The sequence below is a fragment of the Pseudozyma flocculosa genome (genome assembly GCF_000417875.1).
Source record: "Pseudozyma flocculosa PF-1 unplaced genomic scaffold scaffold00009, whole genome shotgun sequence".
Lineage (NCBI taxonomy): Eukaryota > Fungi > Basidiomycota > Ustilaginomycetes > Ustilaginales > Ustilaginaceae > Pseudozyma > Pseudozyma flocculosa.
This window is the reverse complement of record NW_006920877.1, coordinates 433,085-452,672: the sequence shown is the minus strand read 5'-3', so window position 1 is coordinate 452,672 and position 19,588 is coordinate 433,085. Positions and strand designations below refer to the sequence as shown.

General features: G+C 65.7%; 5 protein-coding genes across 5 annotated transcripts in view; 3 read left to right on the top strand and 2 right to left on the bottom strand.

Annotated features, from left to right (window-relative positions):
- Positions 1-2,304: 2,304 nt before the first annotated feature.
- Positions 2,305-3,837, top strand: PFL1_03104 (uncharacterized protein; the record flags this gene model as incomplete). The annotated part of the gene is made up of 5 exons (XM_007880620.1): positions 2,305-2,803; positions 2,899-3,266; positions 3,368-3,439; positions 3,576-3,654; positions 3,770-3,837. 5 exons carry the CDS (start codon positions 2,305-2,307, stop codon positions 3,835-3,837), a joined length of 1,086 nt encoding a protein of 361 aa, XP_007878811.1.
- Positions 3,838-4,320: 483 nt separating this feature from the next.
- On the bottom strand, positions 4,321-8,181 carry PFL1_03103 (uncharacterized protein; the record flags this gene model as incomplete). Its single annotated transcript, XM_007880619.1, has 2 exons — positions 4,321-7,291; positions 7,370-8,181. 2 exons carry the CDS (start codon positions 8,179-8,181, stop codon positions 4,321-4,323), a joined length of 3,783 nt encoding a protein of 1,260 aa, XP_007878810.1.
- A 1,580-nt stretch (positions 8,182-9,761) lies between these two features.
- PFL1_03102 (uncharacterized protein) lies at positions 9,762-11,732 on the top strand (the record flags this gene model as incomplete). Its single annotated transcript, XM_007880618.1, has 2 exons — positions 9,762-10,501; positions 10,664-11,732. 2 exons carry the CDS (start codon positions 9,762-9,764, stop codon positions 11,730-11,732), a joined length of 1,809 nt encoding a protein of 602 aa, XP_007878809.1.
- Positions 11,733-12,109: 377 nt separating this feature from the next.
- Positions 12,110-16,373, bottom strand: PFL1_03101 (uncharacterized protein; the record flags this gene model as incomplete). Its single annotated transcript, XM_007880617.1, has 2 exons — positions 12,110-14,357; positions 14,464-16,373. 2 exons carry the CDS (start codon positions 16,371-16,373, stop codon positions 12,110-12,112), a joined length of 4,158 nt encoding a protein of 1,385 aa, XP_007878808.1.
- A 1,015-nt stretch (positions 16,374-17,388) lies between these two features.
- The window catches only part of PFL1_03100 (uncharacterized protein), a gene marked incomplete at both ends in the record, with an annotated part of 2,590 nt that continues 390 nt past the window's right edge, over positions 17,389-19,588 (top strand). The window contains one exon of the mRNA XM_007880616.1: positions 17,389-19,527. Within this exon, the coding sequence (XP_007878807.1) occupies positions 17,389-19,527 (2,139 nt within the window). The remainder of the gene's footprint in view (positions 19,528-19,588) is intronic.

Genomic DNA, 19,588 nt, shown 5'->3' with positions numbered 1-19,588 from the left:
CCCTACTTACCCCCTCGGTCGTGCCTTGGCAGCTCAGATCGNGACCCGTNCCGACCAAGCTGGCAAGGAAGAGTCGATCCGGCAGGCAGCGAGGAGCAACATCCACCGTGCATCCGCCTCCCCTCTCCTTCGTACTTATCACCGCAGCTCTCGTTGGTTCCCTCTGGCTGGAACCGAGGGCCGGTTGCACCGTCCTCCACGTCATTGTGTACTTTCGACCCTGGATTGAAGAGGAGGAGAGACGAGGCGAGGTGGCTCCCCAGATCGCTCGCACTCGCGGTCGGTCGGGAAGAAGAACGTCTGGGCTACATAACAGCGCAAGCAGGGCGTGGATGGAGGCCGTATGGGGTCATGTCCGCCTTTTTCCGTCTCGAAGTGCGTGGGTGCGTGGTCGTCGGAGGCGAAGTGTGACGTCTTGGGACCTGCTGGCACCGACGCTCCCCTCCCCTCCCTCTTACAAACGGGGAAGGTACCCGTAGGGGCGGTAGACGGCGGTGGCTGCTGCGCTCTTTCCTCGGTCGTACTTCTCAGCCTAGCGTCGAGCCGAGAGTCGCATCGGCAACGTAATGTTACCTTGCGGTCCAGCCATCCGGCCCTCGATGAGCCCCGCTCGAGGATAACAAAGAGGTGGGCAGGACAGGATCAGCTCGACGCCTGTACCATACCGCGTGTAGCCCACCGAATCGTCGGCTCTATGTAGCCAGGCGAGCAAGGCATCTGCCGCACCTACATGCCCCGTCAGAGCACGAACCGGATCGCCGTGGGACACACACCTGAGGTATCTCTGCTGCAAGGGCCACCGGTGACGAGGGACAAGCCGCCGCTGACGGGAAGAACGAAGAGGGTGCGCGCAATCACCGCTAAAGTCCGCAAAGGGCAGCGTGCCGATGAAGGCGAAGCAAGACGTCGGAGTGAGAGGAAAAGGGAGGGAGAGTTGAGCGAGGTCAGGACGGTCGGGATGCACTGCGATGGCCTGGTACATACAGAAGGTAAAAGCGACGGCGGTGAGCGCATGCCGATGCGATGTGGGAAGAGTCAAGGGGGGTCTGCGCTTGATGCGATCCATGCCGCCGTCGGCTTGGTTGCCGCCTGATCGCTCGATGATGATGAGTTTTGGCTGCCCGGCTGACTTTTTGGGTCTCGGAGTGGGGGGGCAGACGACGATCGAGTACTGCCCTCGCTCGCGATATCGACGGCGGTGTCGGTGGTTCCCAGAGGTGTTTGTCGCCGCCGCCGCCGTCGTCGTCCTCGTCGCCGTCGCCTGACCTCGACGATGGCTGGGAAGGAACAAAAGGAGGCTCGAGGTTGGTGCCAGGTAGGGATGATTCCTCGCCCCCAACTCTGCTCGCTCCCCTCGTTGACCCCACCCGCAACACCTTGGCACGAAACGATATCGCGCCAGCCTGCGACTTGCCAGTTGACCTGTGAGTTGCATTTCTCGCCGCGCCTTGACATCCGGCCGGCCGGCGCTTTGCTGGCTGCACCCTTTTTGGCTGCACAGGGCTGCACGCTTGCCGTGCCGTGACAGGCCTGCTGAGCTGGCGGCGACCGAGGGGGAATTACCCCACACTTGTCCCAGGCGCAGCGGGCGGGCCGGCGGAGAGCGGCGCCAGACGAGGCTGGCGGGCAGATCGAAGGATGGAGGTTGGGGGGGAGCGGGAGGGGGAGAGGGGAGAGGGGAGCCAAGCAAGGGTGGCCCATTCGCCTTTGTCCCTCGACCGCCGTCGGCCCCCTCACGGCGCGCCATCGGCGACCTACGGTAACCTCGCCCCCCTGGAGCATGTTGGCCTTGCCCCTGGTGCCAGCGGCCTCAACCGGGACTCTGGGGCCACAGAAGGGGCCTTCTTGTGCGGGGCAGAGGCCGCCTCGGCTGTCCAGCAGAGGTGTCGTTTGCCGCCGCCCCCTCGTAGGCGAAGGTGTTGCGTCGTCATGCTCGCCGCTGCCTTGCCGTCTCTGCCGCGTCGAGCGGTCCGCCAGCTCCCTTGTCTCGGCCCTCGTCGCCCTCGTCGCTCACCTTTCTCTCGCCCGTTGTTGGGTCCTCGGTCCCCTTGTCCGCCTTTCCCCCCCTTCTTCTCGGTCACTTCGCCGCCACCGCCGCCGTCTGCTCTCGGGCCCCAATCTCCGTCGTCGCCCTTCTCCCCCGTCCAGGATCCACGCCATCGCCTATATAAACCACCCTCGCAGATCATCCAGCCTATCCCGACTCTCTTCTCCGCCAACATGCTCGCTCGCACCTCTCTTCTTCGCAACTTTGCCCCCCGCACTCTCAACCCCACCCGCACCTTTGCCACCTCGCACGCCAACATGACCAAGATTGTCGCTGTCCTTTACTCTGGCGGCAAGCACGCCCAGGAGGAGCCCCGCCTGCTCGGCACCGTCGAGAACAAGCTCGGCATCGCAGACTGGCTCAAGGAGCAGGGCCACGAGCTCGTCGTCACCGACGACAAGGAGGGCGCCGGCTCCGCCTTCCGCCAGCACGTCAAGGACGCCGAGATTGTCATCACCACGCCCTTCCACCCGGGCTACCTCACAAAGGAGGTCCTCGACGAGGCAAAGAACCTCAAGTGCTGCATCACCGCCGGCGTCGGCTCCGACCACGTCGACCTCGACGTCGCCAACCAGCGCGGCATCTCGGTCTACGAGGTCACCGGATCCAACGTCGTCAGCGTCGCAGAGCACGTCGTCATGACCATCCTCAACCTCGTCCGCAACTTTGTCCCCGCCAACCAGCAGTACCTCGGCGGCGGATGGAACGTCTCCGAGGTCGCCCGCGACACCTACGACCTCGAGGGCAAGGTGGTCGGTGAGTAGTCGGCGGGCCGCCCTCTTTCCCGCCATTCACCGGGCTGACCAGGTGTCCTGACCCTCCCTCTCTCCCTCGCTCACACCACCTCGCAGGCACCCTCGGCTCCGGACGCATCGGCTCGCGTGTCCTCCAGCGCCTCAAGCCCTTTGACTGCGCCAAGCTGACTTACTACGACTACCAGCGCAACGAGGCCCTCGAGCGCGACACGGGCGCCGAGCGCCGCGAGGACCTCAAGCAGTTCCTCTCGGAGCTCGACGTCCTCACCATCAACTGCCCCCTCTACCCCGAGACCAAGGGCCTCATCAACGCAGAGAAGCTCTCCTGGCTCAAGAAGGGCGCCTGGATCGTCAACACCGCCCGCGGCGCCATCGTCGACGCCCAGGCCGTCAAGGACGCCCTCGCCAGCGGCCACATCCGCGGTTACGGCGGTGACGTCTCCAGCATCCAGCCCGCCCCCAAGGTAAGTCGATCCCCCTTCCCCCCTCGGCCCGCCGATACGCTCGTCGCCTCGATCTTTCGCTGATCCGTCGTCGTCCACTCCTCGGATTCGTACTCGCGCAGGACCACCCATTTAGGACGGCTTTTTACAAGTCTCAGGCGCCCAACGGCAATGCGATGACTCCGCATGTTTCCGTGAGTGTTGTGCGGCCGCGACGACGTCGCGGGGGATGGCGTTGTCCGCGGTGGCGGCGGCGACACCGTGGGTCAAGCGGCGCTGACCGGACGCATTTTTCGGCGATGCTTCTTCTTGGTGAAAATCCTCCAACAGGGAACCTCCATCGACGCCCAGGCCCGCTACGCCGCCGGTACCAAGGAGATCCTGCGCCGCTACTTTGCCGGCGAGAAGCGTAAGTGTTGGGGGATGCTGTCAGGAGCGGGGGTCGAGGCAGGGGTGGGACATCGTACAGACATGGCGCTGACACTCGGCACACCTCTCGCCCCTTCACCTACCACGACCTGCAGAGGAGCCCGCCAACGTCATCGTCGAGGGCGGCGCATATGCTACCAAGGCCTACGGGCAGCGCAAGTAGGAGCAGATAGACGAGCGAGCGGTGCTGAGCAGCACCAGTCGACGTTGCAGAAATGTCAGAAGATCGCGGTTGCGACTTGATCATGTTCCCCTCCTCGATCCGCGACCTTTGAGCAGACTGTGCAACGAGGCCTCTCCAGACAGCTTTAACCAAACTTGGCATTGGCTCGTACAGCGCGCGGGTGTGCTCAATGGTCACATTCGAGGTTCGCAGCGCCCTGCTCCGCGCTTTGTGCTTGGACCCTACGCGATCACAATGATGCTGAGGAGACGACGTTTGGCAGGGTTGCGATCCGACGCGAGGGAGGTGATACCATTCACGCGAGGCTTGGAGCTTCTCGTCGTTGTCCTCGTCGGCTTCGTCGTCATTGGGCGCCTTGTTGTTGCGGCTCGCTGTCGTCGTTGGGCGCCTTGTTGTTGCAGCTAGTTGTTGCAGCCAGTCGTCGTCGTCGTCGTCGTCGTCGTCGGGGCCTTATTCTTGCAACTAGTCGTCGTCGTCGTCGTCGTCGTCCTCCTCCTCCTCCTCCTCATAGTCGGCTTCGTCGTCCTTGCTGGCCGTCTTCCTGCTGCTGCTCGCGACCGCAGGACCGGCCTTCTTGGCCTCGTCGTCCTTGCTGGCCGTCTTCCTGCTGCTGCTCGCGACCGCAGGACCGGCCTTCTTGGCTGCGCGTTTTTCCCGTTCCTCCCGCGCGTGCTTCGCCTTCTTTTCCGGCGTGTTGGTCCTCGCGCGGTACTCCCGGCGCTTCCGCAGCGCCTCCGCTTTTTCTTCTGGGCTCCTTGCGGCCTTGCGTGCCTTGTCGTAGGCGGCCTTGGCCGCCTTCGACTCGGCCGTCGGCGCAATCCTCCGGGCCTTGGCCTTGCGGGCGTCTTCGGCCCGCTCCTCGTCGTTTCGGGCCGCTCGCTTGGCCTTCTGTTGAGTGATCAGGGCCTCCTTTCGCGCCGGGTAGCGGGCTCGATCCTTCTCCCTCTGGACCTCTTTCTCCTCCTCCGTCTTGCGCTCTCTCCTCTCTCTGTCCTGAACCCGCCGCCTCTCCACCACCTCATCGTCCCGCTCCTTCCACCTCTGCCTCTCCTTTTCCAGGCGCTGCTCCCGCAGGACCGGATCATCCTCCTCCCGAGCCCGCCTGCGTGCCCTCTCCGCCTTTCCCCGCTCCAGGCGCTCCTCCCGGAGGCTCGGATCCTCCTCCTCGCGCACTCGCTCCTCCGCCCTTTTCGCCCTCCTCTGCTCTGCCCTCGCCTCGTCATCGAGGCCCGCCCTTGTCTGCCTTTGCGCTCTCGATGACGAGGAGGCCGCGATGGCCTGCACCGCCGAACGGTTGCGGATCTTGCCCCAGGAGCGACGCAGGGCCGAGGATCCCGTTTCGACCTCGTGTCCGCTGCCCACAAAGAGCAGGAAGTTCTCTCTCATCCCGTCCGTCTTGGCGAAGAGCTTGTCGGGCTCGTCGTAAAAGGAACGGGGCTTGCCATCGTCGCCACGGCCGCAGAGCGCAATGCCGTGGTCCTCGATCAGATGCTGTGGGAAGTCGATGGCGGCGTGCAGGGTATCGCAGAGCTCGCAGGTGCGAACCTCTTCGCGGACGTTGACGACGTGGTGGACTGCGACGTGCTCTTCCACCAGGTGGGTAGTGGCGAAGTACTTGTCCCTCTTGGATGGACGCAAGTAGGCGTCGATCAGGCAGATCGGACAATGGTGGCCAGAGATGTCGGTGCTGTCGAGGTGCTCGAGCCTTTGCGCCACGTCCTGAGCGAAGTGCGCCTCGATCGCCACGGTGCCAATCAGCCAGACGTCGTGCTGGTGACAGAAGGTGGCATCCGCCATGGACAAGCCATGGGCAGCCTCGAGGTGGGCCAGAAAGAGAGCCCTTTCTGCGTCGGACGCGAGCAAGGACTCCTTGCCGTTGGAGACGGCAAAGCTGCAGCGCGAGTCGGCGCCGTCGACGACGTTGCACGCCAGCCTGGCGTTCTTGCGAAGCTTCGAGTCGATATGAGCCCGGATGTGCTCGTGCGCCGCTGTGGCGGCACCCTCGTGCTCATAGGAGGCCGCAAAGACGTGGCTGCACTCAGAGACAGCGCAGCCCTCGCCGGCGACGATGCCGGCGATTGTACTTGCGGCCTCGCTTTCGATCAGGCTGCGCACACAACCCTCGACGTGCGACCACTGGTTGCGGCGGTCGAGACCCGGCGGCGGCTGGCCGCAGCCCTCGCAGATCTCGCTCCAGGCGGCGGTCTTGGTGCCCGACGCGTTGAGGAGGGGGTCGGAACGTTCTGCGATGGCGGCGTGGGCATCTGTGGTGGCAAAGATGGCGGTCACATCGCAAGGGGCCTCGTGCTTCCCGGAGGTGGCAGCAGAGATGCTGGCGAACGCGGTCGCCAGGGAAGAAGCGCGAGGATCGCTGCCATCTGACCTCAGTGCGGCCCAGGTATCGAGCGAAGGATTGTCATCGGTGTCTTCGACGCCCTGGGCGCCATCCGTAACCGAGCCCGTTGCTGGAGCCGACGCCGCAGCTGGCTGCTCGACGGGGCCCGGCGCAGCCTGCTCGAGCACCGCGTCTTGCGTGCTTGCGACCTCTTCATCGTCGGTGATCTCCTCGAGGGTGGCGGGACCGACAGCCAAGCGGCGGCGGCGCTCGGCCTCCTGCATCGCGGCGCCCTTGGCGAGTCGCGCCTCGTGTCGGAGCCTCTTTCTGCGGTAGCGCACTTTGTCCGCCAAGCTTTTGCGCTCTTTGAGCCTTTCTGCGAGCTGCACTTCCAGGTCGAGCCCCAGGGGACCGGCAGCTGGCTCGTCGGCAGCGGGTGGCAGCTCGAGGCGAGGATCGACAGAGAGCTCGGCGATGCGTGCGTTGAGCGGGGCGAGGCTGGGATCGTCCTCGAGCTGGGCCTCCTCTTCTGCCGTCAGCTCCGGGTACATGGAACGGCCAAAGCCCCGAGGCTGGCGGAACTCAGCCATGGGCACCTGCTCGCCCCGCACCACCAGACCGACGACGTCGACTCCCGTTCGCTTTGTCAGGTAATGCTTGCGCATCGTGTCGGTGCCTGGTCTGTGGCCCATGGCAAACTGCGCGTCGGCTTCCGGCACGTCCGGTCGGTGCAGAGCGTTGAAGACCATGCGGCGGATGTCGTAGAAGACAAACCCAGCCATCTCGGCCGCGATGGCAACGTGGCGGAGGTCACACGCAACGCTGCTGTAGCGCAGCCCAGCTACCGGATCGACCGTGTATCCGCGGGCGCCCGGCTTGTGGTCGATCTGGCGGAGTACGAGCGTCTCGCGCATCGTGGCCTTGATGGGGAGGTCGACAAACCCGGACGGCTCGAACGCAGATGCCGGGATCCTCGATACGGCGCCGAGGTTGTCGATGTCGACAAGCGCACCGTCTTGCACGGCCAGAATGAGCAAGAGCGTGGCTGCATCCAGCGCCAACGGGATCCAAGGGGCGCTGTAGATGGATTGGATCCGGCTGCAGAAGGGAGGCGAAGGGACGCTTCAGCGCGGGGAGCGCGGCAGCAGAGGGCAGGATCGAGGGGCAAAGACTTACTAAGCTGTCGGGTCCCCGCGATGTCCCTTCTCGTTCCGTATCGTCAGATCCAGGTGAATCGTTGGGTTGCTGTTGCTGACCTTTTGCAGGCGGAAGCGTAAGTCTTTGTACTGGAGGGCGTCGTTGCTCGCCTCGTAGCCGTCCGAGACGACGATCTCCCCCGGTCGGGCACCTGTGCTACAAAGCGTGGCCAGGAGGGTCAGCATCTGTAGCCGGTCGCGGGGCGACTTAAAGACGAAGCCGCCCCCGAAGATCCCGTATTGCATGAGATGCAAGATGTCCTCCACCGACGTCTCCATGCGGGGGATGGGGTCTAAGAGACCCGCATCCTCCCGCAGGTCCCCCTCGAGATACCGGGTCAAGTCCCTCCGTACGGCCCTGGGGACCGTACGGCTCAGCCTCTCCTCGAGCTGGCGCACCACCTCGACCATGCGTCCGCGCACCGTCTCGATAGAGAGGCTCGCGGACGCATCCTCTGGGCGGGCGAGAAACTCAAGGAGGGTTCTCAAAAACGCCCGATCCTGTTCCAACTTCGGGCCGGTTGGCGAAAGGAACTTGTCGATGTCGGTGGCGAGGCCGAGCGCACCGATGTACTGTTCTGTAAACGTCTCCAGCTTCGCTGCCACCACCGCCTTCTGCTTGGCATAGCCGGGAGACGTGTCCGAGGTTGGATCCGTACCCTGGTTGGCGGTGATGCGACTGGAAATCTGACGGAAGAACTCCGAGTGATTGGCCTCCGCCGCCGCCTTTGTCCGCGAGAAGACGGCCGCATAAGCTCGCTCGTTAGCGTGCTTCTGCGCCTCTCGACTCATGACGACGGCGGCTGGCGGAGGAGGAGGATGGCGCGGCGATGGGCACCAAATGGAGAGGGGAGGGTATGGGTCAAATGGCGAGCATACGGGAAGGAAGGCGAGGATATGAGACGAAAAGGATATGGCAGGGGATGGGCGGTGAGAGATGGAGGGCGGCTGGATCGATGACCCGGCTTTGGCAAGACCACCCTTTGACGCTGGAGCCGGCTCCATGACTTCCTAGCCAGCACAACGACGTCCTGACGAGCCAGGACACTGAGCAAGCAGTGGCCCAGTCGGCAGCCCAGCCGGCACCGCAGCCGGCGCGCGAGGCCATGGACACGTCCTGGCGAGCAAGGGCGTCTGGCCAGGCAGCGCCGCGGCGGGCGCGTGAGGCCATGGCCTCGTCCTTGCGAGCAAGAGTGACTGGCCAGGCAGCGGCCCCGGCGCTGCGGGACCCAGCAACGTCCGGACGGAGGGCTGTGCCAGGCGGACTCATCAGCTCGCCGCAATCTGCCTGAGCAGCGTCTGGTGGGCCTCGCGAAGCCTGCTCGGCACGCACGGGCCCCGCCATTGCTTTGCGCCTGCTGGCGTTGGTCGGGGCCTGCCGAACCAGATTAGCCATCTGAGCGTCGGGCTGGAACAGGCAGCTGGCACAAGCGCAGGCCAGACGTCCTACAGCAGATGTTGCGGTCATCTTGTGATTGCAGGTCGGGAAGGGGGATTGGGGATGGGTTGGGATGGGTGGGCAGGGAGAAGGGCCGGGGCCATCAGACGGGAGGGGCAGAGAAGACAAGGAGCAAAAAGGGTGAGACGGGTGAGAGCTGAGAGCGGTCGTGGGTTTGACGAACGCAGACCACTTTATACGTCTCGGAGGCGATCCGATAAGGGGGCCCCCGCTTCAGGAGCCTGAGCAAAGCTGCAGGCAGGTGCATGCGCAGGTCCGCCCAAACATGAATGCACCAGGCAGGCACCCCGCCCCTTTTCCGCCCTTCACGTACTTTGCTTTTTCGGAGCGATCGGAGATGCCGAAGGGGAGAGTGATGACTCGGCAGGAGTGATGAAGCAAGCTGGAGCGCGGTGGGTGGGTGACTGGCCTGCTGACCGTGAGCGGCCTCGAGCTTGGCAGCGTTCCGCTCGCAGCCACCGAAACAACGCTTGGCCACGCCACGCCCTTCCACGTCGACGGGGTCGTTTCTGTCGGCCGATAAAGGCGGCGCGGGCAGCCAGGAGTGCTGGCACCTTCCCGTGGCGCCCACATCGGAAGTGTGGGGGAACCCCCTCCAGCGCCGCCGCCGAGACCGCCAGGTTTAAAGTCGGTGCACCGCCCCGGGGCCTCGCCATTCTTCTTCCTCCTTCAACCCGCCCTCCTGCCCATCGACCGACACTCCTCTCCGGCAGAGCACAAGGCAGCATCACCACCGCCTGATACCAAGACCCGGTCCGCCACCTCAAGCAGCAGGACCGCTTCCTCGGCGTCTACAGCTCCCCGTCTTCGCCAGCCCGGGCAGGAGGCCACCGTCGACAACGAGGTCCGACCTGCCTGCACCTCGAAACCCGCTGCGCCACCTCTCTGCCGGGCCACCGGCCTCGTCACCACCATGAGGGCCTACTACCGCATCCCCTCTCTCCTCGCCTTCTCCCTCACGATATGCCTCTGGGTCAGCTTCACGGCGCCCACCGTGCTGGCCGAGCCAGAGGCGGCGGCGGCGGGCGGCCAGGTGCCCTTCGCCACGCCCGACGTCGCCTCGGCATCCGAGCTCCTCGCCCAGGCCAACCAGGCGCTCCAGTCCGGACAGTACCAGCAGGCCCTCTCGGCGTTTGACCAGGCGCTCATCGCCGACCCGACCAGCTGGCTCACCTACTACCGCCGGGCCACGGCCCAGCTCTCGCTCGGACGCACCTCGTCTGCCCTCCAGGACTTCCAGTCGCTCCTCGACCTCAACCCGCAGTTTGAAAAGGCCCGGCTGCAGCGAGCCAAGATCTTTCTCAAGGAGGGCGAGCTGGACAAGGCGCACGCCGAGATGAAGCAGTGGGAGCGGATCCGAAAGGACAAGGGCGCATCGGCCGCCGTGCCCGAGGGCAGCGCGCTGCTGGCCAAGCTCGACAAGACCACCAAGAACCTCGCCGCGCTCAACAAGATGCAGAAGGACGTCGCAAAGGCCCGCAGCGGCGGCGCCAAGGGCAAGGGCAAGGGGATGGACGCAGCCAAGGTCGACCAGTGCATCAGGCTGGCCGGCGAGATCCTCGAGGTTTCGCCCAGCCACCTCGATACCCGCATGATGCGCGCCGATTGCCAGATGCTCAAGGGTAGCGTCGAGGACGCCATGGCCGATTGGAGGTGAGTAGCCGATCGGCGGCCCCGACGGCGCTGGCGATGGCAACAGCAGCGGCAGCCCCGACGGCGCTGGCGATGGCAACAGCAGCGGCAGCAGCGGCAGCGCACAGCATCAACGTACTGACCCCACTCTTACGCCTACCTCAACCCCCTGCGCCGACACAGCCGCGTCGTCCACCTGGCGCCGTCGCCGTTCCTGCTGCGCCGGCTCTCGTCGCTGTCGTACTTTATCGTCGGCACGCCCGGCTCGCAGTCGCACGAGGCTGGCCTGGCCCACCTCAAGTCGTGCCTCCACTCGGACCCGGACAACAAGCAGTGCGCCCGCGCCCACCGCCGCCTCAAGAACCTCGAAAAGGCGCTCAAGAAGGCGCGCAACTTTGCCCAGGGCGGCAGCTACCGGGCCGTGCTGAGCGCGCTCAAGGGCGGCAAGGTCGGAGGCCCCACCGTGGTCCAGGAGATTGAGAAGGCCATCGAGGAAGACTGCCAGCCGCGCGAGGGCGAGGAGGCGGCCGTGCTGCCCCTCGAGCGCGACGCCGCCATCGAGAGCAGCTCGCTGCTGCACGAGATCCACTCGATGTACTGCAAGGCCCATGCCGAGCTCAACGAGCTCGGCAAGGCGATGCCCTACTGCGAAAAGGTGCTGGCGCGGGATCCGGACAACGTCGACGCCACCGTCGCCCGCGCCGACGCGCACCTCAAGGACGAGCGGTACGACGAGGCGGTGCGCGACTACACCAAGGCGTTTGAGGCGTCGGGCCGCTCGGACCGGGCGATCCACGCGAAGCTCAACACGGCGCAGAAGCGGCTCAAGCTGAGCCAGACAAAGGACTACTACAAGGTTCTCGGCGTCAAGCGGACCGACGACCTGGCCACGATCAAAAAGGCGTACCGTACAATGGCCAAAAAGAACCACCCGGACAAGGGCGGCACGCAGGAAAAGATGGCCGAGATCAACGAGGCCTGGGGCGTGCTGGGCGACGAGGAGCTCAGGAAGAGGTACGACGCCGGAGACGACCCCAACGACCCCGCCGGCGGACAGGGCGGCCACGGCAACCCCTTCGCCCAGGGCGGCCATCCGTTCGAGATGTTCTTCAACCAGCAGGGCGGGGGCGGCTTCCCCGGCGGCGGCGGCTTCCCCGGTGGCGGCTTCCCCGGAGGTGGCTTCCCCGGCGGCGGCTTCCGTCAGGGCGGCTTCGGAGGCGGACAGCAGCAGTGGAACTTCAAGTTTGGCTAAGGGGAGAGGAGGTGGTGTTGTTGTTGTTGGTGGTGGTGGAAGGGGCGCAGTGGACCCGAGCGCGACGCCGCGCGGCCGAGATGCTCAGACCTGGTGGTCCGTCGCTGCCGGGTCTCTTTGTCGGTCGCCTCTTTCTTGCTTCCTTGCGCAACTAGATTGTCATGTTCAGATCCAGGTGCTTGTTTGTGCAAACGGCGGCAAGGTGGGAGATGGAGGCCCGTCGTGGTCGACGGCGCGCGCGGCGGCGATGTCGGCATCGCAGGACGACCCCCGGGACGACTGGGAGCGTGCCCCCGAACGTCCATCGTGCGCAATGGCGAGAGAGGTATGATCAAAAATAAAGCCAGGCAAGGCGGAGAGAGGAAGGCGGCGCGGCTTCACGACACGGCCTCTCTCTGCCTCTGCGCCGAGCCGCCAAGTCCTGGTCCAGGCGGCCCAGGCGGCGGCGGCGGCGGCGCCTCGGCCGTCATGATCATGAGCTCGGCGATGTCCTGCTCGTCGAGTCCGCAGAGGCCGCGCGCCTTTGCCTTGACGCGCAGGTTGCGGTCGAGGGTGAGGAGCGCCGCCTTGGCCGTGTCGGGCTGCAGCTTGAGTCGCTCGGCGGCAGGGTGGGCGGTGAGGAGCGCCAGACGGTCGACGAAATGGTCCGTCTGCCACGCCAGGCAGCGCAGGATGACCTCGTCGACGTTGCGCGCCGCCAGGCTCTTTTCGCGCGCGCCCGCGCCCGCGCCCTCCTCTGCGGCCGCCGCCGAGGCGGGCAGGCCGAAGCTCATGTCCTCGGACCGGATCGAAAGGTCGCACAGGTAGTTGCCGCGGCTGGTCTGCACCTTGAGCCACTTGGCGTGGCTGCGGATGTGGCCTTCGAGGAAGCGGATCGCCCGAGCCGCCTCCTCGCCGAGCGCATTGGCGTTGCGCTTCAGCCCGTCGAGCTCCGTCACGACCGCCAGCGGTACCACCACGGTCCACCTCTGCGACTCGACGAGCTGCTTCAAGAGGTCGCCCGGCGTGACGAGGACGTTGGTATCCATCAGCAGCACAGTGTAGCCCGGCAGCACGCCGTGGAACGAGAATGGCTTCCTCCGGGTCGAGTCGAGAGTGTTGGTGGCGGCAACGTTGCTGCCGTTGCGGCCGCCAGGAGCCTTGGCCTTCGGGCGTGAACCGCGGGACTGCGGTGGCTTGTGCGGGGCGCTTGTCTCGAGGATGGCCTTGGTGGACCGGAGGACGCCCTTGAGATAGCGCTTCCGCTCCCGCAGCTGCCGCACGGCTTCGTCCTCGCCATCAGCGGCTCCGGCGTCGTCGTCCGTCTCCGTATCGCTCGCCAGGTCGTCTTGGGTCAACAGAGAGTTGTGCGACGAGAGGTCGAGCGACTTGGCCAGCCTCATCATCTCGAGCTGCTTTTCGAGCTTCTGCCGCTCCTCTTCGGCCTTCCAGCGGGCGATCCTCGACTGCAGCGGCTTGGCAATCGAGAAGGTCTGCGTTCGAGGGTCGAGTTCGAGCCCGCGAGACGTCTTGACCAGCCGCGATGCGATAAAGGCGATGCGCTGCCGTCGAAGGTCCTCGAGCGACGGGCAGCGATCGCCACCCCGGACCGTCGAGGGCCCCGTCTGGAACTTGGCGTGCAGCTCGTCGTCTTCGCTGTCGAGCACCTCGGTCTCTGTGCGGAAGACGGGAAGCGACGACGCCGAAGTCGAGGCGCACGACTTCTTCCAGAGCGCCCGGTCGTAGGTCTGCTTGCCGACGCCGGCGGTGCCGCGCAGGCACCAATCCTCTGGCAGCGGATACTTGCCCGCGATGTACGGAGGGGCGTCCTTTGACGCCCTGACAATCACATCGACGGGAAGTGTCCGTGTGAAGTCGACTAGCGCTTGCCACGGCATGTGCCGCTCAACCAGCCGGTGGACTGGCCGGAAGCGGATCACCGAAAAGATGAAGGTGAGGAACTCGGTAACGTACGGGTTGGTGCCGCCGTCGCCGCCGATGCTGGAAGCCCCGTGGTTCTGCTGATGCAGGCAGAATTCGAGCATGAAGAACGCCAGCCTCATCGCATAGGTCAGCGTGACGGGCACGTCCTCGGGATGATCCTGTGCTTCCTCCCGACCATCCAGCTGGATGACGGCGATCTCGTCGCCGGCGTCCGAGAGGTCCTCGGACCCATCTTCCCACGCATCGGCCGGCGTCGGAAAGGCCCCGGCCTGAGTATCTTCGGCCTTGACGTTGTGATTGACCAGAATCGCCGTCGGGGTCGCTACCTTGCCCCGGTCGGTCTTCGCCGTCCGGGTATCGCCAGCCTTGGTCGAGCGTCGCAACAGGGGCTGCAGCACGGCAGACCCTTCGGCGCCGTACTGGAGGAGACCGGCGCTGTTGATGGACGCCATGACCATCCAGGTGGACTCGGTCAGCGGGTGCTGGCAGACGAGCACGCCTTCGCTCCCCATCTTCTCGCGCAGCCGCGCAAAGACCTCGTCAAAGTCGTCGAGCTGGACGCGCGAGATCAGGGCGCCGTGCAGGTAGATGAAGAGATCCTCGACCGAGGCATCGCCCTGCAGACGGCGTGACTGGTGCTCATGGTCAAAGAGCGACAGGATCGTCTCCTTGGCACTGGCGAACGGGTGAGCTGCTGTCAGGCTACGGCGTCGTGGAAGCCAGAGCCCATCGAAAGACAAAGACATCTCGCAGATGTCAGCGAGGAGCAGAACAGCACGATCGTAGCTGCCGACGGCGGCCTACTCACCTCCTGCAAAGATGGTACAGCGCTCGGAGCTCGTCGTTCTTGCTCAGAATGCCGAGGTGGTGATGGAGGCGACCGACACCGGGCGCCTCGGCCAAGCCCCGCGCGTACCAATCGCGCGCCGTCTGTCGCCAGGTCTCCTTCTCAACAAACTCCCAGTCCCCAAGCGCATCGCTGCCGATGCTCGCGCCGTCCATGGCCGGCTCTTCGAACCCTGCGCGATCATAGCCGAAGCCATCGTCGCCGCCGTCGTCATCGTCGATGCGCATGTGCTCGGCCCGCCTGCGTTCCGACCGCTCCGCCTTGTTGCGGACGCCGCTGTCGTCGTCGAGGGAGAGAGACGCAGCCAGACCGGCCACGGCCATCCGGTAGCGGGCGAGGTCGCCGAGGCTCTCGATCCATGCCCGGCGGAATACGCGGAACTTTTCCGTCTCAAAGAGGGTGGTGTAGAAGGCATAGGCGAAGTAGATGAACTCGGTGAGGTGGTCCAGCAGCTCCGAGCCGCAGGCACGCACGCTCCGGGCCTGCTGCGCGGTGGGCAGGCTGTGGCGCAGGCGCTCGAGCATCATGTGGAAGCCCGTCTGCCACAGGCGGGTGGGGAGGTTGTAGGTGCGGGGCAGCTCCTGGACCGACTCTGGCATGTCGGACCGCAGCGTCATCTCGAGAAAGCTCGACTGCAGCTCGGCCAGCTCGCGGTGGTCGGCAGCCAGCCTGAGCCAGTAGTCGTGGTTGAGGCTGCGCGGCTGGGCGCCGTCGGTGGTCGCGCTGTCCCTCTGCTTGTCGGCTTCGGAGCGGTGCGCCTGCTGCAGCTTGGCCTCGAGCAGGCAGATGCGGCGGTAGAGCTGCTTGATCTCTTGGACATGCATCGACAAGGTGTAGGTGCTCGAGAGCTCGGGGCCGGCAGCCTGGAACTGCGAAATGCCCGAAGCTGCGGTCGCCTGGCTCGCTGCAAAACTCTCGACCCTCGATCCGCCCAGCGATGTTGTCGCGGCCAGGTGGGTGCCTCTCACGCCGTGCGTCGCGTTGGTCCCGTTTGGTGGCAGATGACGCGAGTGTTCATCGATCGAAGCATTTGGAGGGTTCGTTCGCTGCTGGCTGGCAAACCTGACCGGGTCGTGGCGTCTCGGATCAAAGAGCTGCCTGCCATCCCGGCTGACGCTGCTAAAGTCCTGGACGGCAGCAGCGTGGCGACCCTCGGCGGTGCGTGCGCTCCTCTCACGTCGTCCAGACCCGCCGGCCCGGGTGGCGGTGGATGGCGCCATCGCCGCGCCTGTCGCCTCCTGCCTGCCGATGCTGCTACTGCGCTCCTGTGCACGCAGGTCCGGCAGCACGCCTTTCTCTGAGCTCTGCCTGCTCCTCCTCGCCCCGCCTGATCCAGCAGTTTTGGTACCGTCGTGGGCCTGCCTTGATGCAAAGCCTGTTGCGGTGGCCGAGCTTTCGGCCTCGGTGCTGGTCGTGACCCGTTGCTGGCTTCTCTTAACCTCGCTGGAGATCGGAGGAGCAGGACCGGTGCCAGGCGGCTTGTCGCGATACGCTTCGTCGGCGGAGCCGGTATCCGGGGTATCTCTGTTACCGTTTCTTCTGGAGGGTCGGGAACGGCCGGGGCCGTGGCGAGGGTCAGAGGAGCGTGCATTCCGACGCTGGTAGGCTATGATGGCGGAGGCGATATCTGTGGGCGCCTGGCCGGATGTCGAGCCTGTCGACGCAGCTCCAGCAGCACCAAGGTGGAGACCGTCGTCTGCACCGCCCCGGTCGTCGGCCTCGCGCCTGGCCCTCGCGGCCGACGTCCGGCTGCCATGATGATGATGTCGTGGGGGCCTCTGTGCCGGTCTGCCCGCTGGCTCCTTGGTGGGCGATGGATCGGCTCGGAGATCAGAGACCGACACCGGGGATGAGGTGGACTGAAAGGGCATTCTATCCCGGCGCTTCCGAGAGTGCAGGCCTCAGCGGTGAAGCCGAGTGCTCTGGCTCGTTCAAGTGGCGGCGGGGAACCGGTCGTCGGTCCGCTGGGTATGGCGGTGCGAGGTTAAGGTCTGGTGCAAGGGGCCAGTGGTGCGGCTGCTTTGGCGTAGTCGAAGGAGGCACTGAACCCTGAATCGGCAGCTTCCGCCGCAAGCATGGTCGAAGGAGCTATGGTGGCAGCTGGCAGTCTGAATCCTTCTTTCGGGGTCGCGGGAACGTGCGGGAGTGGGCGCCGATGCCAAGGCGCTCTGCCGGTTGCTGACGTGTCCTCGGGCAGCCGTTTGCTGCAGCTGATATGATGGACAGGTCGGATCCCGGTGGCAAGTCGCTGGGGCCGGGGCAGAAGCGGCGTGGGAAGTAGTAGTGATGGTCGTCAGAGAGACAAGAGGGGATCAGAGGGCTGCCGAAGCTCAACCGCAGGGCTGGCAGCCACGGCCGAGGCGCCCCGTTGGCTGACGAGCGGCCCGCCCGCGCTCAAAAAAAGTGGGGCCACCGCACCGCCTGGCCTGGCTGCGCTGCGCTGCAGAGACAAAGGCGGTGGAGAAAGCGCCATGACCTCGGAAGAAGCCGAGGGTCGAGGGCCCCGACCAGGCCATCGGAAGGCCCGCCGAGGAAGAAGAAGCAGCAGAGTCGCACACCATTGCACCGTCGTGCGCAGCTGCCTCTCCCCTCTGCGTCCCATCGCCTCGACCCGCCTTCTGGTCTGCACCGCCCTCAACCTTCGGCCCACTGCCGCTGCTGCTCCTGCTGCCGTCGAGGATCTTTACCGCGCCGCCCGGACATGGCATGACCTTCAGAAGCAAGCCCCTCTGTCGTCGATTCGCATCCTATCCGCTCGCACCCCGTCTCGGCTGCTCTCCGTCGAGCTTCTCGCCCTCGCTCTGGCGGTCTCACTCCGTCGCATCGCAGCCTCTCGTCCTCGTCCGTCCTTGGCAAGCTTTGCAGCCTCTGCGCCGCGCTTGCACCATGGCGGCAGCATCGCACCCAGGCCATGGCGCTCCGGCCCGCGACGACCGCCTGCCGGACATCATCCAGATCAAGCAGCTCGTCGTTCGGATGATTGTCGGCGTCGACAACTGGGAGCGAGTCTCGCCCCAGACGATCACCATCGATGCAAAGGTCCACACCGACGTCTCAAAGGCCGGCAAGAGCGACCACCTGCCCTACAGCATCCACTACGGCATCCTCGTCAAGCAGCTCGAGGCCCACTGCAGCGCTCACCGCTACCGCAGCCTCGAGGCTCTCGCCGAGGGCCTCGCCAAGATCTGCATCTTTGTCTGCCACGCTCCGCGGGTCACGCTCAACGTCGAAAAGCCTCGCTCGCTCCTCCACGCCGCGTCGGCGGGCGTGCAGATCGTCAGGACTGCCCGGGACTTTGAAGACGCCCACGGCAACCCGGTCTCGGATCAGGTCGAGGCGGACCAGCTGTCCAGCCTGCGACTCTCGCCGCGCTCCCAGTGGGCCGTCGAGGACAAGGTCGTGGTCCGCGACCTGGTCATCAATGCCATCCTCGGCGTCAACCCATGGGAGCGCGAGGACAAGCAGGACATCAAGCTGAACCTCGTCATCCATTCGGGCCTGGAGCGGCTGCGGCAGGCAGGCCAGAGGCAGTCGGGCATCGTCGACGTCGTCAGCAAGCCCCACAACTACCGTACCATTGTCCGCAGCATCACCGAATACGTCGAGCAGAGCTCGTACAAGACCGTCGAGAGCCTGGCCACCTCGATCGCCCGCGTCGCCATCCTACACAACAAGGTCGAGCGCATCCGCGTCAGCGTCGACAAGCCGAGCGCCATCATGTTTGCCGCCAGCGCCGGCGTCGAGGTCGACCGCGGCCGCGAGTTCTTCGAAGAGGAGGCAAGGCAGGAGGCCTCGGCGGCGGCGGCGGCGAGATCGCAGGCACCCGTGTCCGCCCTGGCTGGCGCGCCCAAGCCGGCGTTGGGGGACCTCGCCGCCGGTAGCGAGTGGCACATTGCCGCGATCGCGCTTGGATCAAACGTCGGCGATCGCGCTGCGAACCTGGAGCGGGCGGTACAGGCACTGGGCGAGGCCGAGGGCTGCGTCGTCGTCGACACCAGCTTCCTGTACGAGACGGCGCCTATGTACGTGACGGACCAGCCTCGCTTCCTCAACGGAGCCTGCAGGATCGCCACTACGCTCTCGCCGCACAAACTGCTTCGCCTGACGCAGTCGATCGAGACCAAGCTCGGCAGGGACAAGACGGGCGTGCCGGACAAGGGCCCGCGCAGCGTCGACCTCGACATCCTCCTCTACGACACGCTGGAACTGGACGACGGGCCGAAGCTCGTGATCCCGCATCCGGCCATCAAGGAGCGCGAGTTTGTCCTGGAGCCGCTCAAGGACATCCTGCCCGAGTTCGAGCACCCCAAGCACTCGCGGACGATAGCCCAGCTGCTGACGATGCTGCAAAAGTCGCCCGACTATGAGCCCAGCGGCATCAAGAGGGTGATGCCCATGCCCTGGCCACGGACCGCCAACGCCTCCGCGCCCGCAGACACGCCGCTGTGGTCGTGGGGCTCCAAGACGTTTATCATGGGCATCATCAACGCCACGCCCGACTCGTTTTCCGACGGCGGCGACAACCAGCGCGTCGAGACGGCACTGCAGACGGCGCTGGACATGATTAGGGAGGGCGCCGACATCCTCGACATCGGCGGCATGAGCACGGCGCCCAACGCGCCAGACATCTCGCCGGACGAGGAGGCGGCCCGCGTCTGCCCGATCATCCGCGCCATCCGGCAGGCGGGCGTTGCAGTGCCCATCTCGATCGACACGTTCCGCGCCTCGGTGGCGGAAGCGGCGCTCGAGGCCGGGGCCAATATTATCAACGACGTCAGCGGCGGCGAGCGCGACCCGCGCATCCTCGACGTGGCACGGCAGCACGCCGTGCCCTTTATCCTGATGCACATGCGCGGCGACAGCAAGACCATGACCCGCCTGACCAAGTACGAGGGCGACAACGTGCTCGAGGGCGTCAAGGATGAGCTGGCGCAGCGGCTCGATGCGGCGCTGCGGCGCGGAGTGAGGCGGTGGAACATCATCCTCGACCCTGGCATCGGCTTCGCAAAGGACCAGAAGGGCAACGTCGAGCTCATCAGGGGCCTCTCGGACCTGACCGCCCGCGAGAGGAGCGGCCGCTACGCAT